Below are 18,282 nucleotides of genomic sequence, written 5' to 3'. Positions count from 1 at the left end.
TGTACAGTATTATTAAAAAGCAAGCTGAAAAAAAACAATACCAAAAGAATAAAAAATAAAATAAAATAAGCATAGACACATGAATATGGTTTAAAACCAGGACTTTAAAATACAATACAGAGATCATACATATAGATATATTTTTTAAAATATTTCCCAGTATTAAATTTGGTCTGTAATAATGCTTGGGGAAAATACTCTCACAGCGTTAAGATACTGTTACATGGTGTATGGCTTCTGTCAATATTAGTGCATGACAGGCGAAAGAAAATTAATAAGACAATACTGGAGTGAAACACTGCTTGTTTTGCCAATAGATAAACAGTTTTGTGGAAAGTAATAAATTATTCAGGTTGTTCTTTATATTAATATCCATAAAAATACATTGAACAGTTATTATTATAAAAGACGTTTACCTAGGGAATTTAGGCATGTTTTTTTAAAATTCCATTTAAAAATAAAGAATAAACAAACAAACAAAAAAAGAGAAAGAGAAATCTTTGGTTGGTTGAAATCCAACGAGTGTAAGCACAGGGTTAAAATGCTAACGTGCTTCTCCCAACTGTTGTACCACAACAAATAGATTCCCTGCCGTGTCTATCAAGAGACGCTGCAGAGGGAAGGTTGATGTTTTAAAATCAACGTGAAGTGTTTTTTTTATGTTCAGTTTCCTCAATTGCTTTGGGTTTTGTTTTTTTTCCATAGGGGTTTCACTCAGGCCCTTTTACATGACTAGCGTCCTGGTGGAGAAAGTGTTCATGTATTTACGCGCTGGTTCCGACACCAGCATCTGATCCTCCGTCTTCCCACAAGCCACCGCTTCCCAGGTGGACAGCTGCTTTGATTACACAGGAAGAGAGAGAGAGAGAGAGAGAAGGAGAGAGATAGAGAGAGAGAGAGAGAGAGAGAGAGAGAGAAGGAGGGAGAGAGAGAGAGAGAGAGAGAGAGAGAGAGAGAGAGAGAGAGAGATAACATCACATGGTCAACTTTGCATAAACGATTGTCCAGTACTGCATATATCACTTCTGTCCCGGGGCTGTGTCATTAGAGCTGGCTTGAAAGAACACCAACGGTATACACACATTATGTAAATTCACTTTTTTTCCCCAGTAGGAATAGCAATAACACCAAGTTATACTCCTGTGACGTGAGGGCAGTGTGTTTGTGTCACCCAAGAAACTTTTTTTTTTGTCGGTATGAAGACAAGCGGGCAAGTTTTGAGGAAAAAGCTACGTCAAAAAAACATTATGTGCACAGAGTAACCACCTCTCCCTTCCACTAGAGTACGGCCTGGTGCACCTGCTATTGCTAGCTTTAACCGGCATAACTAACACTGTTTATTCCTTCTCTTCGGAGGACGGAGTGTATGCACAGTGGTTAAGGAACTGGACTTGTAACCGAAAGGTCGCAGGTTCGATTCCCGGGTAGGACACTGCCGTTGTACCCTTGAGCAAGGTACTTAACCTGCATTGCTTCAGTATATATCCAGCTGTATAAATGGATGCAATGTAAAATGCTATGTAAAAAAAGTTGTGTAAGTCGCTCTGGATAAGAGCGTCAGCTAAATGCCCGTAATGTAATGTAATGTAATGTCTTCGCGAAACTTTCCCGTCCCAAAGCAGCGCCGTGCGTTACCTGCAGCGGGCTCCCGTGGGCTTTTCGCGGGACGTGGCACGCTTTGATGAGATTGTCTCCGTCCTTCTCCGACCCTGCCATCATCAGACCCGAGCTCGTCAGAAGGTCCTGCGGGGAACCGAAACAGCTCTCTGTTAACCCTGACCCCCCGGCTACAGGACACACAGGCTTTCCAAAGACTACCTTCACCACAGAAATAAGACAGAATGACTTGCGGGCATGTCCGGTAGATAGATATAAATATATCAACGCGGAAAGGTTCGGTAGATAGACATTTAGAAATGTAACTGTTATTGTCACCCATATATAGACAGAGACAGATAGACCTCAATACATTTTGTGAGGGGAGAACCAGCAAATAGGGTTCAACATTAATTAGTAGAACACCGCCGGTGGGAGTCATTCTAAAACTCTTATTATGACACCATGACCCGGAGGTGACGGCTGAGAGGGAGAGGTGAAAGGTCACGCACCGGCACGTCCTCCATGGAGCCCGTGGACTGGAAGAGCTGGGCATGAAGCTCCCCCTCTTCCCACTGGAGACAGTGTCTCCTCTCGCACGGAGACCCCACCTGCAGGCACATCGAAAGCTGGTCAGCACCCCGAGAATGGGCCAGTCAGGGAGCTGGTCAATCACCCGAGAATGGGCCAATCAGGGAACTGGACAACCGCCTGTGTACGGGCCAATCAGGGGTACCAAAAAAGGGCGGGTTCCCCTCTGAGGCAAACTCCAGTCCCAAGGGGCGGAGTCCCTGCTGGTTTCCATGGTTTCCTTTCGATCGGCAGCCATTTTAGGCCGTGGAAATGATGTGCGCAGCCTCTTTAGCCAATCAGTGGCTTAAATGAAGCACTTAAATGCAGAGGGTCGTCAGAAACCAGCAGACCCAGCGGCCCTCCTGGGTCTGAGTCAGAGACGGGCTCTCGGGTTTTCGGGAAAGTACCTCCTGTTTGATCTTCTTCAGCGCCGGCTGGGCGTCTGCTTGAATCCCAGCAGAGATCTCGGCCTCCATGGGCTCCTGTTTGATGACCTCCGCCAGGTTCGGCTCCAGGTGGGAACTCTGAGGCTGGAAAAGTCCAAAAAATTCCCAGTGAGCCGCGGCCAGGAAATAGTAGAACAAGAAGAAGAAGAAGAAGAAAAACAACAACCAAAAAAAAAAGGAAAAAAAGAAAGGCAGAACAGAACAAAAAATTCAGGCGGAGAAATTGAATACGGTGCCACCCGATCCTACAATCACTCAATGTCAGACAGGAAGGCAGGTGTACTGTTGTGCGAGCGAGTGGAAACGCCTTTTTAAAAAAAACAAACCAAAAAAAAAACCGTGTATTGTTGACCATCACTGGAAGGTGATTGGTGGCCGTGCACTCACCAGCATTTTTAGGGAGTTGAAGTTGATGTCGTGGTGCGCCAGTGCAGTCTTGAAAGGGGTGGGGGTGCGAGGGGACGTCTCCATAATCGACCTTCGCAGATTCGGGGTCCTGAAACTGAAAGGGGGCGGATAGGGGGTGGGGGGGGGGGAGTTTTTGAACTGTGCAATCGAAGATCAATCGGCGATTTCGGCAATTTGGAAAAGTTCAGTAGGCCTCTCCCTCGGAGAACTTACATGTCGTTCTCTTTCTGGGGTTTGAGGGCGTGGTCCCGGTGTAAGGGGGAAATCAAGGATTTCGGGGTGCACCCAGGCCCGGAAGACAGCGAGAGGCCGTCCATCTCTGAGCTGTCCTGACCCCCTGATGTGTTGAAAAACTGTAAAAACAATTTAAAAAAAAAAAAATAGAATTATGAATAAACACTAATAAAATACACAGCCGAGAAAAACACTGGTCAAGACAGAAAGGAATAATTTAATGGAGTAAATTAATAGGCCACTAACACAAGCTGAGTTTACAGGAAAGGTATATTAAGGGTTAAAGTGACAGCTGTTCTGGTGTTGTGGATCTTTTTGTTGCCTTCCAGAGTGAAATTTATTATGTGTGATCCAATACTTGATATAATTTTTCGTCATTATAAGTGATTATGTAATTACTGTCACACACCACACAATGCACATCAAACCAGATGATATTACTGCCAACCAGGCTGGGACAGGAGAACAGGTCTGACAATTTCGCTCCAAAAAACTCGTACCCTGCTTTACACAATTCCCCTCGGGAAAGAGCAGCTGCAGAACAGCCTCGTCTCACAGAAACTCAACTTGCATTTGTATATTGAGATTTGAAAGAAAAGAAAGAAAGAAAAAAAAAGACGACTACGCATCGTGCTACGTGATTCAGTCAGAGTGGAGAGAATCTGGAAGACACAGACGATGGAGGTCAGAGGTCAAGGCCGCCTCCTAAGGCGAAGGGAACGATCAGAAAGGGGGACAGCGAATCAACGAGCGTCCCGAACGACAGAGAAATCAAGACGAGCCAAAAAACGATTAGTCATTCGCCTCCTAAAATGGTGATTAGTTTCTCTACTGGTTTGTTGTCAGCCGATTGGCGGCTGCTGCCGGACTCTTAGCTACCTGCGACGGCGAGAAGGGGAGGAGGTTTTTGATTGGGGAACACTTAGGGGTGGAGCAGACGAAGCCGGCCAATGAGAAGAGGCCGCCGTCGCCACGCGGCAGGTGGCAGCCGCTCCCTGGGCCAACGGGCGAGGAGAAGACCTTTGCGCCCTGACCAATGGCGAGTTTGCCTAAGCCCCTATTGGCCGGCCTGGAGGCCCTGTGCGTGGCGCTCTCTCTGGGCTCGAGCTCCGCCCCTTTTCTGGGCGGGGTCTCGAGGGTCGCCTCGCCGCCGCTCACCTCAACCCAAGAGGTGGAGTCCTGAGGGAGGGGGAGGCACAAAGCGTTGAGGGCCAGTTTGGGGATGGGGATGGGGGGGGTGGGGGGGGGCGGAGGACCAAACACACCAGAGCCTCTGTGCCAGTGCTCCGTTGTTTTTTTTTAATGTGCGTTCCTTTTCAGCTACTTTACTTGGGTGTGGTTTTTCAATCCAAACGGGAGCACGATGTGAACAGCTCTCCACCACAACACGCAACTTTTCTGTCCAGCCATTACACCGAAATGGAATCTTTTCAGCTATTACACCGAAATGGAATCTTTTCAGCCATTACACCGAAATGGAATCTTTTCAGCCATTACACCAAAATGGAATTTTTTCAGCCACTTTACCAAAATGGAATCTTTTCAGCCATTACACCAAAATGTAATCTTTTTTAATGGATGTCAGCAATCCACATCTCCACACACATCGCCCTCAGAACCCCCCGCCCCCCTCCCCCCTCCCCACCCTGCCCCTCTGAGAGGAGAGTGGAGGTCCGCAGAGCCCTGTGAGGGGCGGGACGGCTCACCGAATCGATGACGCAGTCGATGTACTCGGGCAGGGCGGAGTGCGTCCCGCTCCGGCCCGAGGACGCGCTCTCCTCGGGGAGGCACCCGTGGTCCAGCGGCGGAGGGGGGGCCGCGGCCCGCTGCTGCTGCTCCCCCAGGCAGGAAATGGCCACGCCTTCCCCCAGCGGCCCCCCACCCTCGAGCATGGCCGCACGAGCCCAGCCTGCATAGCTGGGTATCTGTGGCTGGGGGGGGGAAGAAGGGGAGAGAGAGGGAGAGGGGGAGAGAGAGATGGGGAGAGAGAGAGAGGGAGTGGAAGAGGGAGAGATGGAAGGAGAAGGAGAGAGGGAGAAAGTGAGTGGTAGGGAGAGGGAGAGAGAAAGGGAGAGGCGGAGAGAGAATGAGAAGGAGAGAGGAAGGGGGGAGAAGAGAAATATTACATGGTCAGCTTTGCAAAATGACTGTCCATTACTTCATAAATCCGAATAAGAGAGGTGAAGAGAGAACAAGGGAGAAGGAGCAAGAGAGAATCACACATACTTGAGCTTATTTTACAGTTTCCCTTACCAATATTGTAATTACATAATGTTCCTTATTTAAAATAATTGTTTTTTTTCCTTCTCTGTAAAACTACTTTCATATAATACTCTGGCAATATTTACTGCGTGTATTATTGTCAATAACGCACGTAACTGACCTGAACTGAGATGAAAGAGGGCGAGAGTACAATACAAAGTAAGAGCGCAGGAGAAAGAGACAGTGAGGGAGAGAGAAAGACAAAGGGAGGGAGAGAGAGAGAGAGAGAGAGAGAGGGAGGGAGAGAGAGAGAGAGGGAGAAGCAGAAAAGGAACTTGGCCCGTGAGGGGTTGCACAAGCAAAGGAGCCAGCTAGGACTTGAGGCAAGATAAGGCGATTGCATCACCGCAGCAGTTTGCATGCGAAACACCCTCCCAGATGTTTCCTTGCATTAAATGCCACCCCAGCCCCCCCCCCCGCCCCCCTCGCGCCGGATTCCCCCCCCAGGTTTTTCGAGGCGCCCCGTAAGACCGGCTCTCGGGTACGCCGTGTTCGTAACGACGACGACGGCGGGCCGCGGACCGCTGGAAGTGCGTGGAGAGAGAGAGAGAGAGAGAGAGAGAGAGAAAAAACAAGGGAGGAAGAGGAGGCCTCTGTTCCCTGCGCAGCGGCGGCGGCGGCAGCCCTCGGGAGCGCTGACTGGTTCAGCCTGTCGTTCCGCTAAAACCCCAGGGCTTGTCAAGCTACGGGCTGGCCTACGTCTGCGGGCAACGCAAGCAGGGAGAGATGCAGTCTACACCCAGTCACATCCAGGGTTCACCGGCTTCACTGAAGCACAGTGTCCGGTGTGTGACCCAATCACGCGCGCGACCTTCGGCCCACAGAGATCTGTGCTGACTGGTGCTGTCGCGTTTGTCTTATAGCCGTCCGGAGATCTTCCGAATTAATCGAACATTTCCGACATTATCATGTTGCGGTCAGAGTAGACAGATGTGAAGACGGTCAAAGTAAACTTGTGACAATGATCCCCTATCTGAAAACTCAAATGCGTAACCGCAAGTGCTACTACAGAACGTCAGCATCTCCTGAATGTCTGGCATTGTTAAGACAGAAGCTTAATAAGAATTCCATTTAAAAATTTTAAGCTCAGGACATCCCAGTGACTGAGCCTTCTCTATCAGAGAACTTCATGTCCACCAGCCCTGTTCAACTTCTACCCCACCACCTCTCCCCCACCCTACCCCTGCCCCCCCCCCTCTATAAAATGTAGAAATTTTTTATCAGGGCCTAATCCATTGCACAACTACAGCCACACTGAAATATGCTATTTCACATAACGGTGCAATATCAGAGTTATTTAATCAGCAATTACATAGTCTGTGGTTTTTGGGGATGGAGAGGGGACGTGTTACGGGAGGGGGAGGGAGGTGTGACCTCTGACCCATGACCTATGACCCATGACCCCACGATGCCACACCGCGGCGGTGGTCTTACCGGTAAGGGTTGCTGGCCGCGCAGCTCGTGTTCAGTGGACATCAGCAGTAGCTCTATCTCCTTCACCCTCTTCTCCTTCTCTGGGTCCTCGTCGTTATAGTGTCTCTGAGAGTTGAGAGAGAAAGACCAAGATGAGGTGTGCGCTTTAGATGTTCTCTCCTACAGAGGTCAGAGTCAAAGTGACACACACACACAAACAGGCACGTTATGACTGAGCAGCGAGGATAACCCAACATAAGCAACACAGCTTTCTTGTCGTTTTTTGTTTTACTTTTGTTTCTCGTGTTTAATCCCCCCCCCCCCCTTAGCGCTAAGGGAAGCTGACGTTAGGCTCTCCACAAACTGCAGTGTGTGAAAACCCCGTTTCCCCTCGCTAGCTCTGAGAGTCTGAGAGCCAAGCCTCACTTGTATAGCAGCAGCTCCATGCTGGGGGATGTTCAAGATGTTGACGTGCAAGGACACAGGAAAAGGCACCTGCAAGAGCCAATCAGAAGGACAGAAGAACGCGCACGTAGTTAGTCCAGAGGACAGCTCAGCGGACGCCGCGTCACGTGGAGTTCTATGGGTCCGGGGCAATCGTGATTGGCTTCTGACTTGAAGCACATACTGTGACATCACAATGGTGCGAAAAGTCCCTCCCCACCAGCAAACGTGGCTGTGGTCTCAAATGGTCCACTAGTTCCCTATAGTTCAGCAGACTAACTACACGATTCAGACAATCTGCAACAGATGGCTGACACCCTAGTGAGTCCACTTTACAGGAAATTAGTGGACCAGCCGAGGCACAGCCCGAGAGTTACGGAGTTCGGAGCGAGCCATACCCGTTGGCTGTCCACCTGGAAGAACTGATAGTCGGGGCTGATGGGGGACTGGGCCGGCATCTGCGAGGAGGGGGAGGAGTGGCCAAACCCCATGATGTGGTTGGCCTTGGCGTAGTTCGCGGCCAGGGCCGGCTGGCCTGCCTTGGCGGAGTGCTGGAGGTACCCTTCCTGCTCCACCTTCCTCCGCATGGTGGAGTTCCAGTGGTTCTTGATGGCGTTGTCAGTCCTGCGCGAGAAAATGCGTTCGTTTGAAACGAAATCCCCTGCAGTAATTCACGGGGCTTTCCCAGCCCCACTTTCCGCATGACCCACAGGCCCTTTTTGTTTTTTAAAATCTACTCTGAGACCAACAGCAACTCTGGAACGTCCAAGACAAATTTCTCCTGGAGAATCCATCCATCCATCCTATATATCTTAGGCTTATCTGATCACCAGTCTTGACTATAAACACTATTTAAATTAAAAAATGTGGTAAAACTGGGTAATGGTGAGAATCGGACAACACAAGCCACTCACACTGTGTTGATATATAAACAAAGTGACTGGAAGAGTCAGGAGTGAACATCCAGAAGGGCTTTCCTGGATGTCTCTCAGCTGAGGATTCGGGTGTGACACAGAGGGAACATCACCCACGCCGGGGGCCGGCAGGCTCGAACTGAACACCCAATCGAGAACCTCAAACGGAAAAGCTCTACGTGCTTTCAACGCATCCCGTCCGTCGGAATGGACAGGGAGAAGCGGCCGAGCTTTCTTCTCCCAGAAATGCCCCCAACTCACCGTCCGGGCAGCAGCTTGGCGATCTCGGCCCATCTGTTCCCCAGCTTCTCGTGCGCCTGGTAGATGATGCGGTCCTCTTCCTCGGTCCAGGAGGTCTTCTTCACCTCGGGGTTGAGGTGGTTGTGCCAGCGCTCCCGGCACTGCTTGCCGATCCGGCCCTTCAGGTGCTTGGCGATGACAGACCAGCGTTTGGGTCCGTACTTCTGCACCAGCTCAATCACCTGTGGGGGGGGGGGGGCAGAAAGAGGGGCGTCCCATCAGGAAAATGCTCAGTCCCACCAATGGGAGGGGGGGGTTAGGACAATTTTGGGCCCTCTGACTGACAAGGGCCCTCAAGAAATATTAGAACAAGATTTTCTGGGGTGGTGGGGCCCAACTTGAGATCTCTTCATGGGGTTCGAAAATCCACAGTGGTGCACCCGCCCACCAGGACAGCTAACATCACACCCTCCCCGCTTGCCGAACATTGACTCCTCCTCCTCCCAAACAAGTTAAACCACACTTAAACACATATACTGAGGCAGCAGTGGGACCAATGGGTTCTTTGAAAAAAAAAAAAAAAAACCTATAAAATATGCACATTTCCTTAAATTCAGGAACACTTGACTACTGTGCTGAGAGGGTACCGACAGTTTCATGCTCCAGTCAGTCAGACAGACAGACGGGTTAAATGACTGCTCCAGGATTAACTTCTGGACAATGATTTATCAGAGAAACCCCCCCCCCCCCTCCGACCCCCCCTCTAGTGACTCTTAACACTGAGGGAGGGGGGAAACTGCTCTTCATGGCCGCCTCGCACTCTTACCCGCTGGTCTTCCTCCTTAGTCCACGGTCCCTTGATGAGTTCTGGGTTCAGCACCTTCTGCCATCGATGCTGACACTGCACGTCTGTGCGGTTCTGTTAATAAAAATAAAAAAAAATAGAAAAAGAAAAAGTTTTAAAATGCGCACATTGCCGTCGGTTCCTTCAAGCCAGTGTTCGGAGACGCGACGCTGATCCCGCTCTTTAAACCGACTCCCCCCCAACCCCCCCCCCCCTCCAGCAGCGAGATCAAACAGGTCAGAGTGCCCTGGGGGCGGAGGAGCCTTGGGGAGGCCTGCCAAACATCCTCCTGGCGGAGGGCCTTACAGGATGCCACCCCCCCCCCCCCATTCCCCCCCCACCGTTCTGGAGGAAAAACCTGGTCGGCCGAGTTTTCCTTAACGGTTTCTACGGCGAAAAACGGGGTTACCCTACTTCTTTTTTGCCCAAGGCGTCATGCCTGCCAGTCGCAGGTTGGCAATGTGAAAACTGCAGGTGCCCGGACAATCCTTGAAGGCGGGTGCAATTAAGAAATGAAACACCCACACGGTTTCTGATTCTCATTATACAACCCACGATTAAAAAAGTCTTTATTTGGAGAAATGAAATCACAGATTCTAGAAGGTACCCCAGAAGCAGGTGCACAAGTGCCCCTTACGTAGGCCATTAAAATAGATTCATTCTCTCTTTCTCCTTCTCTCTCTCTCTCTCTTTCTATTTCTCTCTCTCCCCCTCCCTCTCTCCCTCCTCCCCCATCTGTATCGAGTCCAAGAGCACCACATCACTGCTTCCAACTGAACGACATCATTGGCAATGTTTTCACACCTATGCAAATACACAGGGGGGTCACCAGCCAGTGTGTGACTTGCACTTGCACACAACATTCAGCCTTTACAAATATGCAAATCACTGGATGAGTGCAGGGATGAGTAATGGAGAACCTCTTCTGTGAGCAATGGCTCTCCCACCTCTTTGCATGCTGGTCCACCATCCCCTTCCACACACCACCATCCCCTTCCACGCAGCCCCCCAAAAAAAAACTCAAGCAAAAACCTAGTGGTGAAACTTACGAGAGGACCTCATGGAAAGAGATAAAATGCTGTTGAACAATTAACAGCAATATAATATTAACGTGTATGATAATATTTTTAAAGCTGTGCCACTTACAGGAAGGAAGCTGGCAATTACTTTCCAGTCCTCTGAGCCATGGTTTTCAACCAACTTCTTCAATTTCTCATCCTAAATGGAAAAAAGGGACCAAAAACACAGAATTTTACTGAACATTCAAAAAAAAAAAAAAAAAACACATTCATAAACACCATTAAGGAATAACAGTGAATGCACATGCTTACTTCTATGAGTTACCCACATGACTGCTGATTGATATAAAAAGAGTGTTTTCCCACGGAACACTGCAAGCATTTATTCGTGTTTCTGACTGAAATGCCTCACAGAGGTCCACGTTTTCCAGTTTTTTTTTTTTTCGTGCTCAGACAGCGCCTGTGTGTTTTGATGTTAAACTGCTTCGAGTGAATCGTTTTGACCTGCCACTCTAAATGGATACCAGGCTATGGGGCGAAGGTTGTGCAATATTAGTTCAACAGCCCCCCCCCCCCCCCCACCCCCTTGTTTATTTGCGTTTGCTTACTTCTTCCCGCGTCCATCTCGTTTTGCCGAGGTGACGTTTCCCCATCTTTGGCAGCGGCCCGTCGTAATCGTGGTCATACATCTCGATATCGTCATCATCTTCCTCACTACTGTAAACACTGTAAAAGAAAAAAAAAAAAAGGGCGAACTCAAACAATGGCAGAAAACCAAAGTCAAACAAAACCTCTCCCCTTTTCTTTTCTATTCTTTTTAATTTCTTCCAGCCTTCCGCTAAATAAGCAGCGATAATTTAAAAAACAAAACAGCGAGTGACAAAACCTGTAAATCTTGCAGGATCAGGTGCAGGCAAAGTGAGGTGTAAGGTACATATTTTGGAAAAACTGGTTCTTATGTTTTTGGTTTCCACAGATACATCGACAAGGATTGGCCACGTTAATTATTTTCTCATGACTTGTACATGTTGGGACCTGCACATGTATTGTTAAACAACAGGATAATCACTCCATTTGGCTGACGGTCAACCAATCAGGCTTCTAAACAAAGTTGACTATGGAGGATACTCCGTGCCGGATATAATGTCCTTTGTGCACAATGGTTATAGCCCACACAGTGCTGGAACAATCACCGATCTATTTCGCTGTACTCACAGTGTAATGGGGAGGATGGAACCCTGTCGACTGTGCTCACTATCTCCGTGAAATGCAATGTATAATCTTACTATGTGTGTGGTTACGCATGCACACATCTACTTTTATTAATGTGAAGTATATGCAGATCTTAATATTTGAATAAGCTTTTTAATGCTTCGTATGACTAGAAGACTGACTGAACGGTACATACACGCGCGCATTTTCTCACGAAATACATTTCAGACTTTTCAAAATGAATCATCTGTGGCAAAAATAAGTTGATTCTCAACATTAAGAAAACCCAAATGACAATTTCAGAAAATGTATGAATATGGAGCACTGTAAGAAGTCAATTTTTTTTTTTTAAAGTTCGCACGCTCTTACGTTAACGTTCATAGCCACGAGATTTCACATCAGTCCCGTGGCTCACCGAGGGTTGGAAAAAGTCCAGTTAAAAAACAGCGCACCTAGCGCAAAAAAAACGTGAACGAGACGGTTCGCATATTATATAACATCGAAATAAAATCCAAAAGGAGAATAAAATAAACTAGTGCACAGTTCCGCTTCTGTTATAGTTTCAATGAATTGCCTCATCTCTCGTAGTAGTACAACGCTCTGTCACTGACAAGCGTAGACTACGAGATACTTTCAGCACTCCGGCTCGCGACGGTCCACACATAGGCTACTCTCATTAGGACTATCCGACCGTCAGCTCAGAAGTGCGCTGCACGGGCAGTCAATCAACCTCTAACAACACATTTAATAATTTATCGTGCTACGCATATAGCCTATATAAATGTGTCACAAGGCAGTTACAATTTGTTTAACGTAATTAAAGTTGCCTAGGTACGAGTAATGATGGGAAACGCTTTTAAACAAGATCGAGTAACATCATGGCCCGAGCCTCAAAGTTTAGCACATTTGTGATCATAGGTTCTGACAGAACACAAAATTACAATAATATCTAAAAAAACAATGATGCACTGAGCAATTTCTAAGACATTTGAAGCCAACTTCTCGCAGTAGGTAAGCATAACGGAAACATTTAGCATCGAAGCAGGCAGTGACACGATATCCGCGAACTTAAGAAATTTTCACAAATGCAGTTTTAATTTTTTTATATTTTAGACTCATTACATTTTCTGTACGTGGGGAAGTGAGGTTCTGAAAGCGAACCTGTCACCTGACGCGCGCCACCTGCTTCCATGCAGAATGAATGAAATTTAAATGAACCTGCAGGCACTGAACATCGTACCGCGCTTCGCTTACGGCACCTGCCATATGCGCACTTGACATCTAGAGCGTACAAAAAAATAAAAATCAAGAAAATACAAATGCAGTGAAAACAATGAAGACGTAACAAAGTTTCATTCATCTTGCGCGTACACTAACGCAGTGACACTAATGTAGCTGGACGGTAGCAAACCGCGCATGCACTTCATCAAATAAATAATACGAATACAAGCGCTTGCATAAGCACGTGCGTCATAAAACCTTTATATATAATTTTAACTTGTGTACATGTAAAAAATTTTTAAATATATATTTGGGGAAGGTAAATCCATTACTGTACCTGTGTCTTGGCCGCCTAGCCATCATTAAGGTAAGAGGGCAGGAGGCAGTTTCTGCAAGTGTTCGGCTACAGCAACTCTCAGGAGGAGGAAGCAAGCTGACATTAAAGAGTGAAGGAGCAGAGCACTGTAAACATCCCATGAAACAAAGAATTTTGGGCCCCTCCCTCCCCGCTGAATTTGGCGCCCCAGGTTTGCGCACGCGCACATCGCGCGGGTCGGCGGGCAGGGGCTGCGGTGCCTAGGGACCGAAGGCGGGTTTTCGGCTGAAGTCCCCGCTAAATGCAATTATTACTAGTTATTATTTCTTGCCTCTGGCAGCGGTGGGGGTTGCTGTTACTGAGGACAATGTAAACAATTAAGGACTGAACTTGGCACGGGCAGCTGCCGCGATTTGTTTGGCGTGCAGGTTTTCGTGCGTCCGCTGTTGCCTGTTGCTCTGTTTCAACCAATTACTATAGCTACTTTCAAATATTTGGCAGGCTAGCTACGTCTCCCTTGCCTTTTCAGTACTTATGTGTTGCAGTTTCATATACCAATATGCTCGTTTATATGTTTGCATTTAGATCGCTGTGACATTTGGTACTCGCGGTCCTGGCATTGCTCTATGTATTATTTTACTGAAACAATGTTACTTTCACTTTATCCGACTCTGAGAGAAAGTGATCTCTCATCACTTAAAATGTGGATGTTTGTTTAAAGGTTGTAAGACGTTACATCTTGGTATGTGTAAGTTAATCTTATGAGTAGCCCATTGCAAATCTCGAGGTGTGGTATATCACTAGTCGTCATAAGTTGTTGACCCTGAATTGTATGGACAGAACAAAGACTACGAAAGTGTTTTCTCCGACCTATTTCCCCCCATTATCCATAAATTCATTGCTAAATACCCCGAAATTACCTTTATGACACTGTCCTGAAAATATATATATATATGTGTGTGTGTGTGTAGTCCTACATTTGAAACAATATACGTTGTATTGCCAAACGCTGCCAAACCTGCTCCGAGAGCTGAAAATAATAGTCGAAGTTAAGGGAGAAAGCGTGCGTGCCACCTGTCTCCTAATTCGAATGTGTAAACAGGTAGAGGGCGCCTGTATCGCTTAATTTGGGGAACTTCATCTGCGGATATTAAGAAATTAAGTCAGAGTTTACACCAACATCGCGTAATTTTCGTGGACATATTTGGCTCCCGTTAAAATTTGCTCACGCTGTACATACATGCTTTCAGAAACGCACGTTACAGTGGGGAAGCCCTTCGCGCGGGCATCGTGTTATTCCAATTGCAGTGTAGTGTATGACCACAGCCAATTATTGACTAGCGTCCGAGAAATAATGTTCTTCCCCATTGTTTTTTTTTTTTTGAGCTTTCAAATGCGTGCCCTGGTATGTATCATAATTTCTTCCGCTACCTTACTGTTCCAGTCGCATGCAATTATATCACTTGGATTACTTGTTTGAGGTCGCTGCTACTCATGCGAAGAAAGTTTTTCAACATACAGATCGTGCCAGAGGGCAGTTATTTAATGTGACGTGGGGATGAGTTCAATCATGGAATTGTGTTTTTTTTTTCTTTTTTTGTGTATGTGGTTGATAACGATGATGTAAAGGGTTTCTAAGGAATCTCAAGTCTCGGAGAGACGTAAAAAAAGTCCAAACATATTAATAGCCCATAACTCGTGATTAAGAGCCACAGAATATAACTTTTTCTGACATTAATAATTCCTCATTTTAACGATGCACCATGTGCCTGAACTATTTTTAAAATTTTCAGTAACGATTTCTTCAAGCAATTGCGCTTCAATTCTAACCACTATACTAGTATGTAGGTACAAGCCATTCAAATATTAAGCTGCATTTTGTATGTATACCTTTTACTGGGGTATAATAAATCCATTCATACTTGGCGAGGGGAACATGAAACGTAACTACAATGTGTTTCGTCCTTATATTTAAGTAAGAAAACCCTGCCAGAATAAAAATGAAATAAAACAAACAAAACAAAAAGTTTAAATGTCTTCATATACAGATGAAATACACACACTTGCTTGGACGTGAGCAAGGTAAAGCAATGTAATAATGGTTGAATGAGTTACTCAAAGCTAAGGAAATTTACTAGTAATAACTCTAACATTGTTCAATCAGCTCCAAAGGAGACATTATATACGGTGTTAGTGTTAAAAGTGCTCGTACGGCACTGATTTCCCACTGAAAGTTGCACTGTGTATATACCATAGGATTACATATATTTAACATCGTGAATATGATTATATCTGTCACTTATTTGTGTTTTTTAATGGTGCTGAAATTTGCGTGAATAACACCTGTTCAGGTAAGGACAAGAACACTGACCCTGATCCTGCGATAGCTATGGGGCTTCTGTTTGAAATTACGCAGATCCAACCTTCTAAATCCCATATAAGGACAACAACAGGCTGGGTTTTTTTTTTTTTTTTTTTTTGGAAGGTGTTTCAAAACCTTCAGCTCATACCCACACCCCAGGTAGCATCTTCTTGGTCAAATGTTACTGCAGGCACTGTTAGAATGTTTATTCCTAACTATTCGAAAACACGCCGCGGAAGATCGAAGAATGAACTGTCCCTTCGGCTCTTCTGGTCTGTGCTGAATGTTCACACTCCACAGGTTTTAAAATGACATCATTGTTCAATATTTGTATATTCAAGTGCGGTACGGCTCCGGGGACGGGAATTCAACTTTCTCACCGATATAAAAAGAGAACCTGTTTTAAGCATCGGTTCACTTGCCCGTGTTAAAACGCCCAACCAGCTCCTGGGAGCGAACTGCGAAAACCGAACGCCTGGCAAAGCTGCAAATCGAGTATGCAAACGACGCCGGTAAAATTACTGAGGGGTATTGTGTGCTCAAACTTTTGTTTCAGTGTATTTGCATGGGAATGATTGAGGTGAGTTAAGATTCAGCGCGGCAAAACACTTTCTGAACGCTGCGGAACACTTAAATGATTCCATAGTGCTTTAAAAAAACATTTTTAACTATTAACCGTGGCCTGCTTATCACAGTAGGCTATTCTGGTGTTTTTAATAGTCTGGAAGTAGTACAACTGTAGTTGTTATTTTGCGAGATATGTAATCAGCTTTTATATATACAATAAACTGAGAGGAATTATTTGACGCTATAAAAAAAAATATATATATATATTTTGTCTGGGGTCTATTGACTGTTTTGAAAAATATGAAAATAAAGTTGTTGGGTCATCGGGAAACTAACCGCATTATAGTGGCTTCCGTCAAAAAATATTAAGTTGTATTAATATGCCTTAATAATGTTTCTTTTGTGTTTTTTTCCCTAGTTTTTTGAGGCAGGAGCACATTCTGTGCCTTTACATGCCTGGAGTGTCTGAAGACTCACCTGTTGTCAAGAAAAACAGAATCTTTACATTCTTTCCATTCTAACAATAGAAGGTAAAAGGCCGTTGTCTTCGAGGTGAAGAGAACTCTGGTCAACCTCGCTCGGTCCACGGGGCACAGTGGAGTACTCAGACACAGGCTTCTGAAGGCCGATTTAGAATCTTGAGATCACGAGACCCACAATGCTTTGCAGCTTTGATTGTGATGGTGGGAACATGCAATGCAGGCTGCTGAGCAGGATCCACTGTGGCTGGGTCACATGCCCAGCATGGCTGCCTGTCTGAAACTACCTGGACCTCTCTAACTTGGCCGCTCATCGACTGCAGGCACCGACACATCCTAGGAGATTTGCCTCGCTATAATATTTGTTTTAAATATTATAAAATTGTAAAATCTGTGTGTACAGGCAGGTTATCAGTCTAGTGGCACCTTCTATATTTACAATACGAATGCCCGTAATGTTAGGTTAACATTAGGCTTACTCATTATTAATGGGGCCGTGTGCCTTCTTGGTGATACAGCATTTTTTGTGTTTCTGTGAGTTACACTGATGTTCTCCACTTCCATAGGATGCTCAGGATAAGAGTGTCTGCTTAGTGATTGTTATGTAATGTGCTGTCTTATGAACAACCTGGGAAATAAAATAATGTTGACATCCAGGCCCCATGGGAAGGAATACATGGTCGGGGTCGCAAACCACAGAGACAACTAGGAAGGTAAGAATCTGGTCTTGTAACCTAAAGGTCACAGGTTCGATTCCCGGGTAGGATACTGCCGTTGTACCCTTGAGCAAAGTACTTAACCTGCATTGCTTCAAGTACATGTCCAGCTGTGTAAAATGTATGCATATATGCATTTATGTAAAAAAAAGTTGTGTAAGTCGCTCTGGATAAGATTGTCTGCTAAATGCCTGTAATGTAATCTAGAGTGACTAAACACATTTAGCATTTTACTTAACATCCATTTATACAGCTGGACATACTGCATACTGAAGCAGCTGAGGTTAAGTGCCTTGCTTAAGCGTACACAGGATTGTCCTACCAGGGAATCAAACCAGCCACTTTTAGGTTGCAAGTACAGTTTCCTAATCATTATATGACTCTGCCCATCTAAATCAAAAATAAAAACATTTTCTACACCAACTACTTTTCCTTAATGGACCTCATGGTTGAGCTTCGGTGCTGGCCCTATAATTTTGTGCCACCTCTGAGATTGTGCTTTCTCACACAAAAAAAAAGAAACTAAACTAGAGACTTGTTGGCACCTCACACGCTCTCACACGTCACCCGAAATGTGTGGCAGAGCAACAAGTTATGGTTGCATGTTGTCGGGCAGCAAGAGACACCCTGACTGTTCTTGCTTTTGCACCTGAGAGCCAGACTTTCATCCTAAATGTCCTCCCTAAATGGATTTATGGGCAAACTGCGTCCCCTGCCATCGTTCTCACCAGGTGTAGACTTGTCTACAGCACAACCGCGTTGACAAAACAGGTGCACCTGAAGCCCCAGTGGAGGAAAAGACTGAAGATGATTTTTTTTTTTTAAACGTAAAAAAAAAGGAAACAGCACGCATCGGCAAAGTAGGGCTAATTAAACATGCAGGGTGAAATGTTGCAGAAGTGTTGCATCGAAGGGGAAATGTCATCGTCGCCGTTCCGTGTTGGGCAAATAATCATGTGCAGAACCTAATCAGATGTGTTGGAAAAAAAAAAAAAAATGAAACAACGCAATCTGCG

The 18,282-nt window shown here is 46.0% G+C and overlaps 1 protein-coding gene across 2 annotated transcripts; it reads right to left on the bottom strand.

Moving 5' to 3' along the window:
• Positions 1 to 686: 686 nt before the first annotated feature.
• On the bottom strand, positions 687 to 13,290 carry myb (v-myb avian myeloblastosis viral oncogene homolog). Of its 2 annotated transcripts, none has more exons than XM_064340604.1 (15): positions 13,164 to 13,290; positions 11,002 to 11,119; positions 10,521 to 10,592; positions 9,357 to 9,449; positions 8,552 to 8,772; positions 7,775 to 8,000; positions 7,359 to 7,427; positions 6,954 to 7,058; positions 4,964 to 5,188; positions 3,237 to 3,376; positions 3,003 to 3,117; positions 2,577 to 2,699; positions 2,109 to 2,207; positions 1,636 to 1,743; positions 687 to 838 (listed from the first exon to the last, which is right to left on the bottom strand). In XM_064340604.1, exons 1-15 carry the CDS (start codon positions 13,187 to 13,189, stop codon positions 725 to 727), a joined length of 1,854 nt encoding a protein of 617 aa, XP_064196674.1. In that variant the 5' UTR covers positions 13,190 to 13,290; the 3' UTR covers positions 687 to 724. The 2 variants fall into 2 exon arrangements, with proteins under 2 accessions (XP_064196674.1, XP_064196675.1); XM_064340605.1 differs by having other exon boundaries at positions 687 to 835.
• Positions 13,291 to 18,282: the final 4,992 nt, after the last annotated feature.

The sequence above is a fragment of the Anguilla rostrata genome, chromosome 6 (genome assembly GCF_018555375.3).
Source record: "Anguilla rostrata isolate EN2019 chromosome 6, ASM1855537v3, whole genome shotgun sequence".
NCBI lineage: Eukaryota > Metazoa > Chordata > Actinopteri > Anguilliformes > Anguillidae > Anguilla > Anguilla rostrata.
The sequence above is the reverse complement of the archived record's forward strand: the minus strand, read 5'-3'. Positions and strand labels throughout refer to the sequence as shown.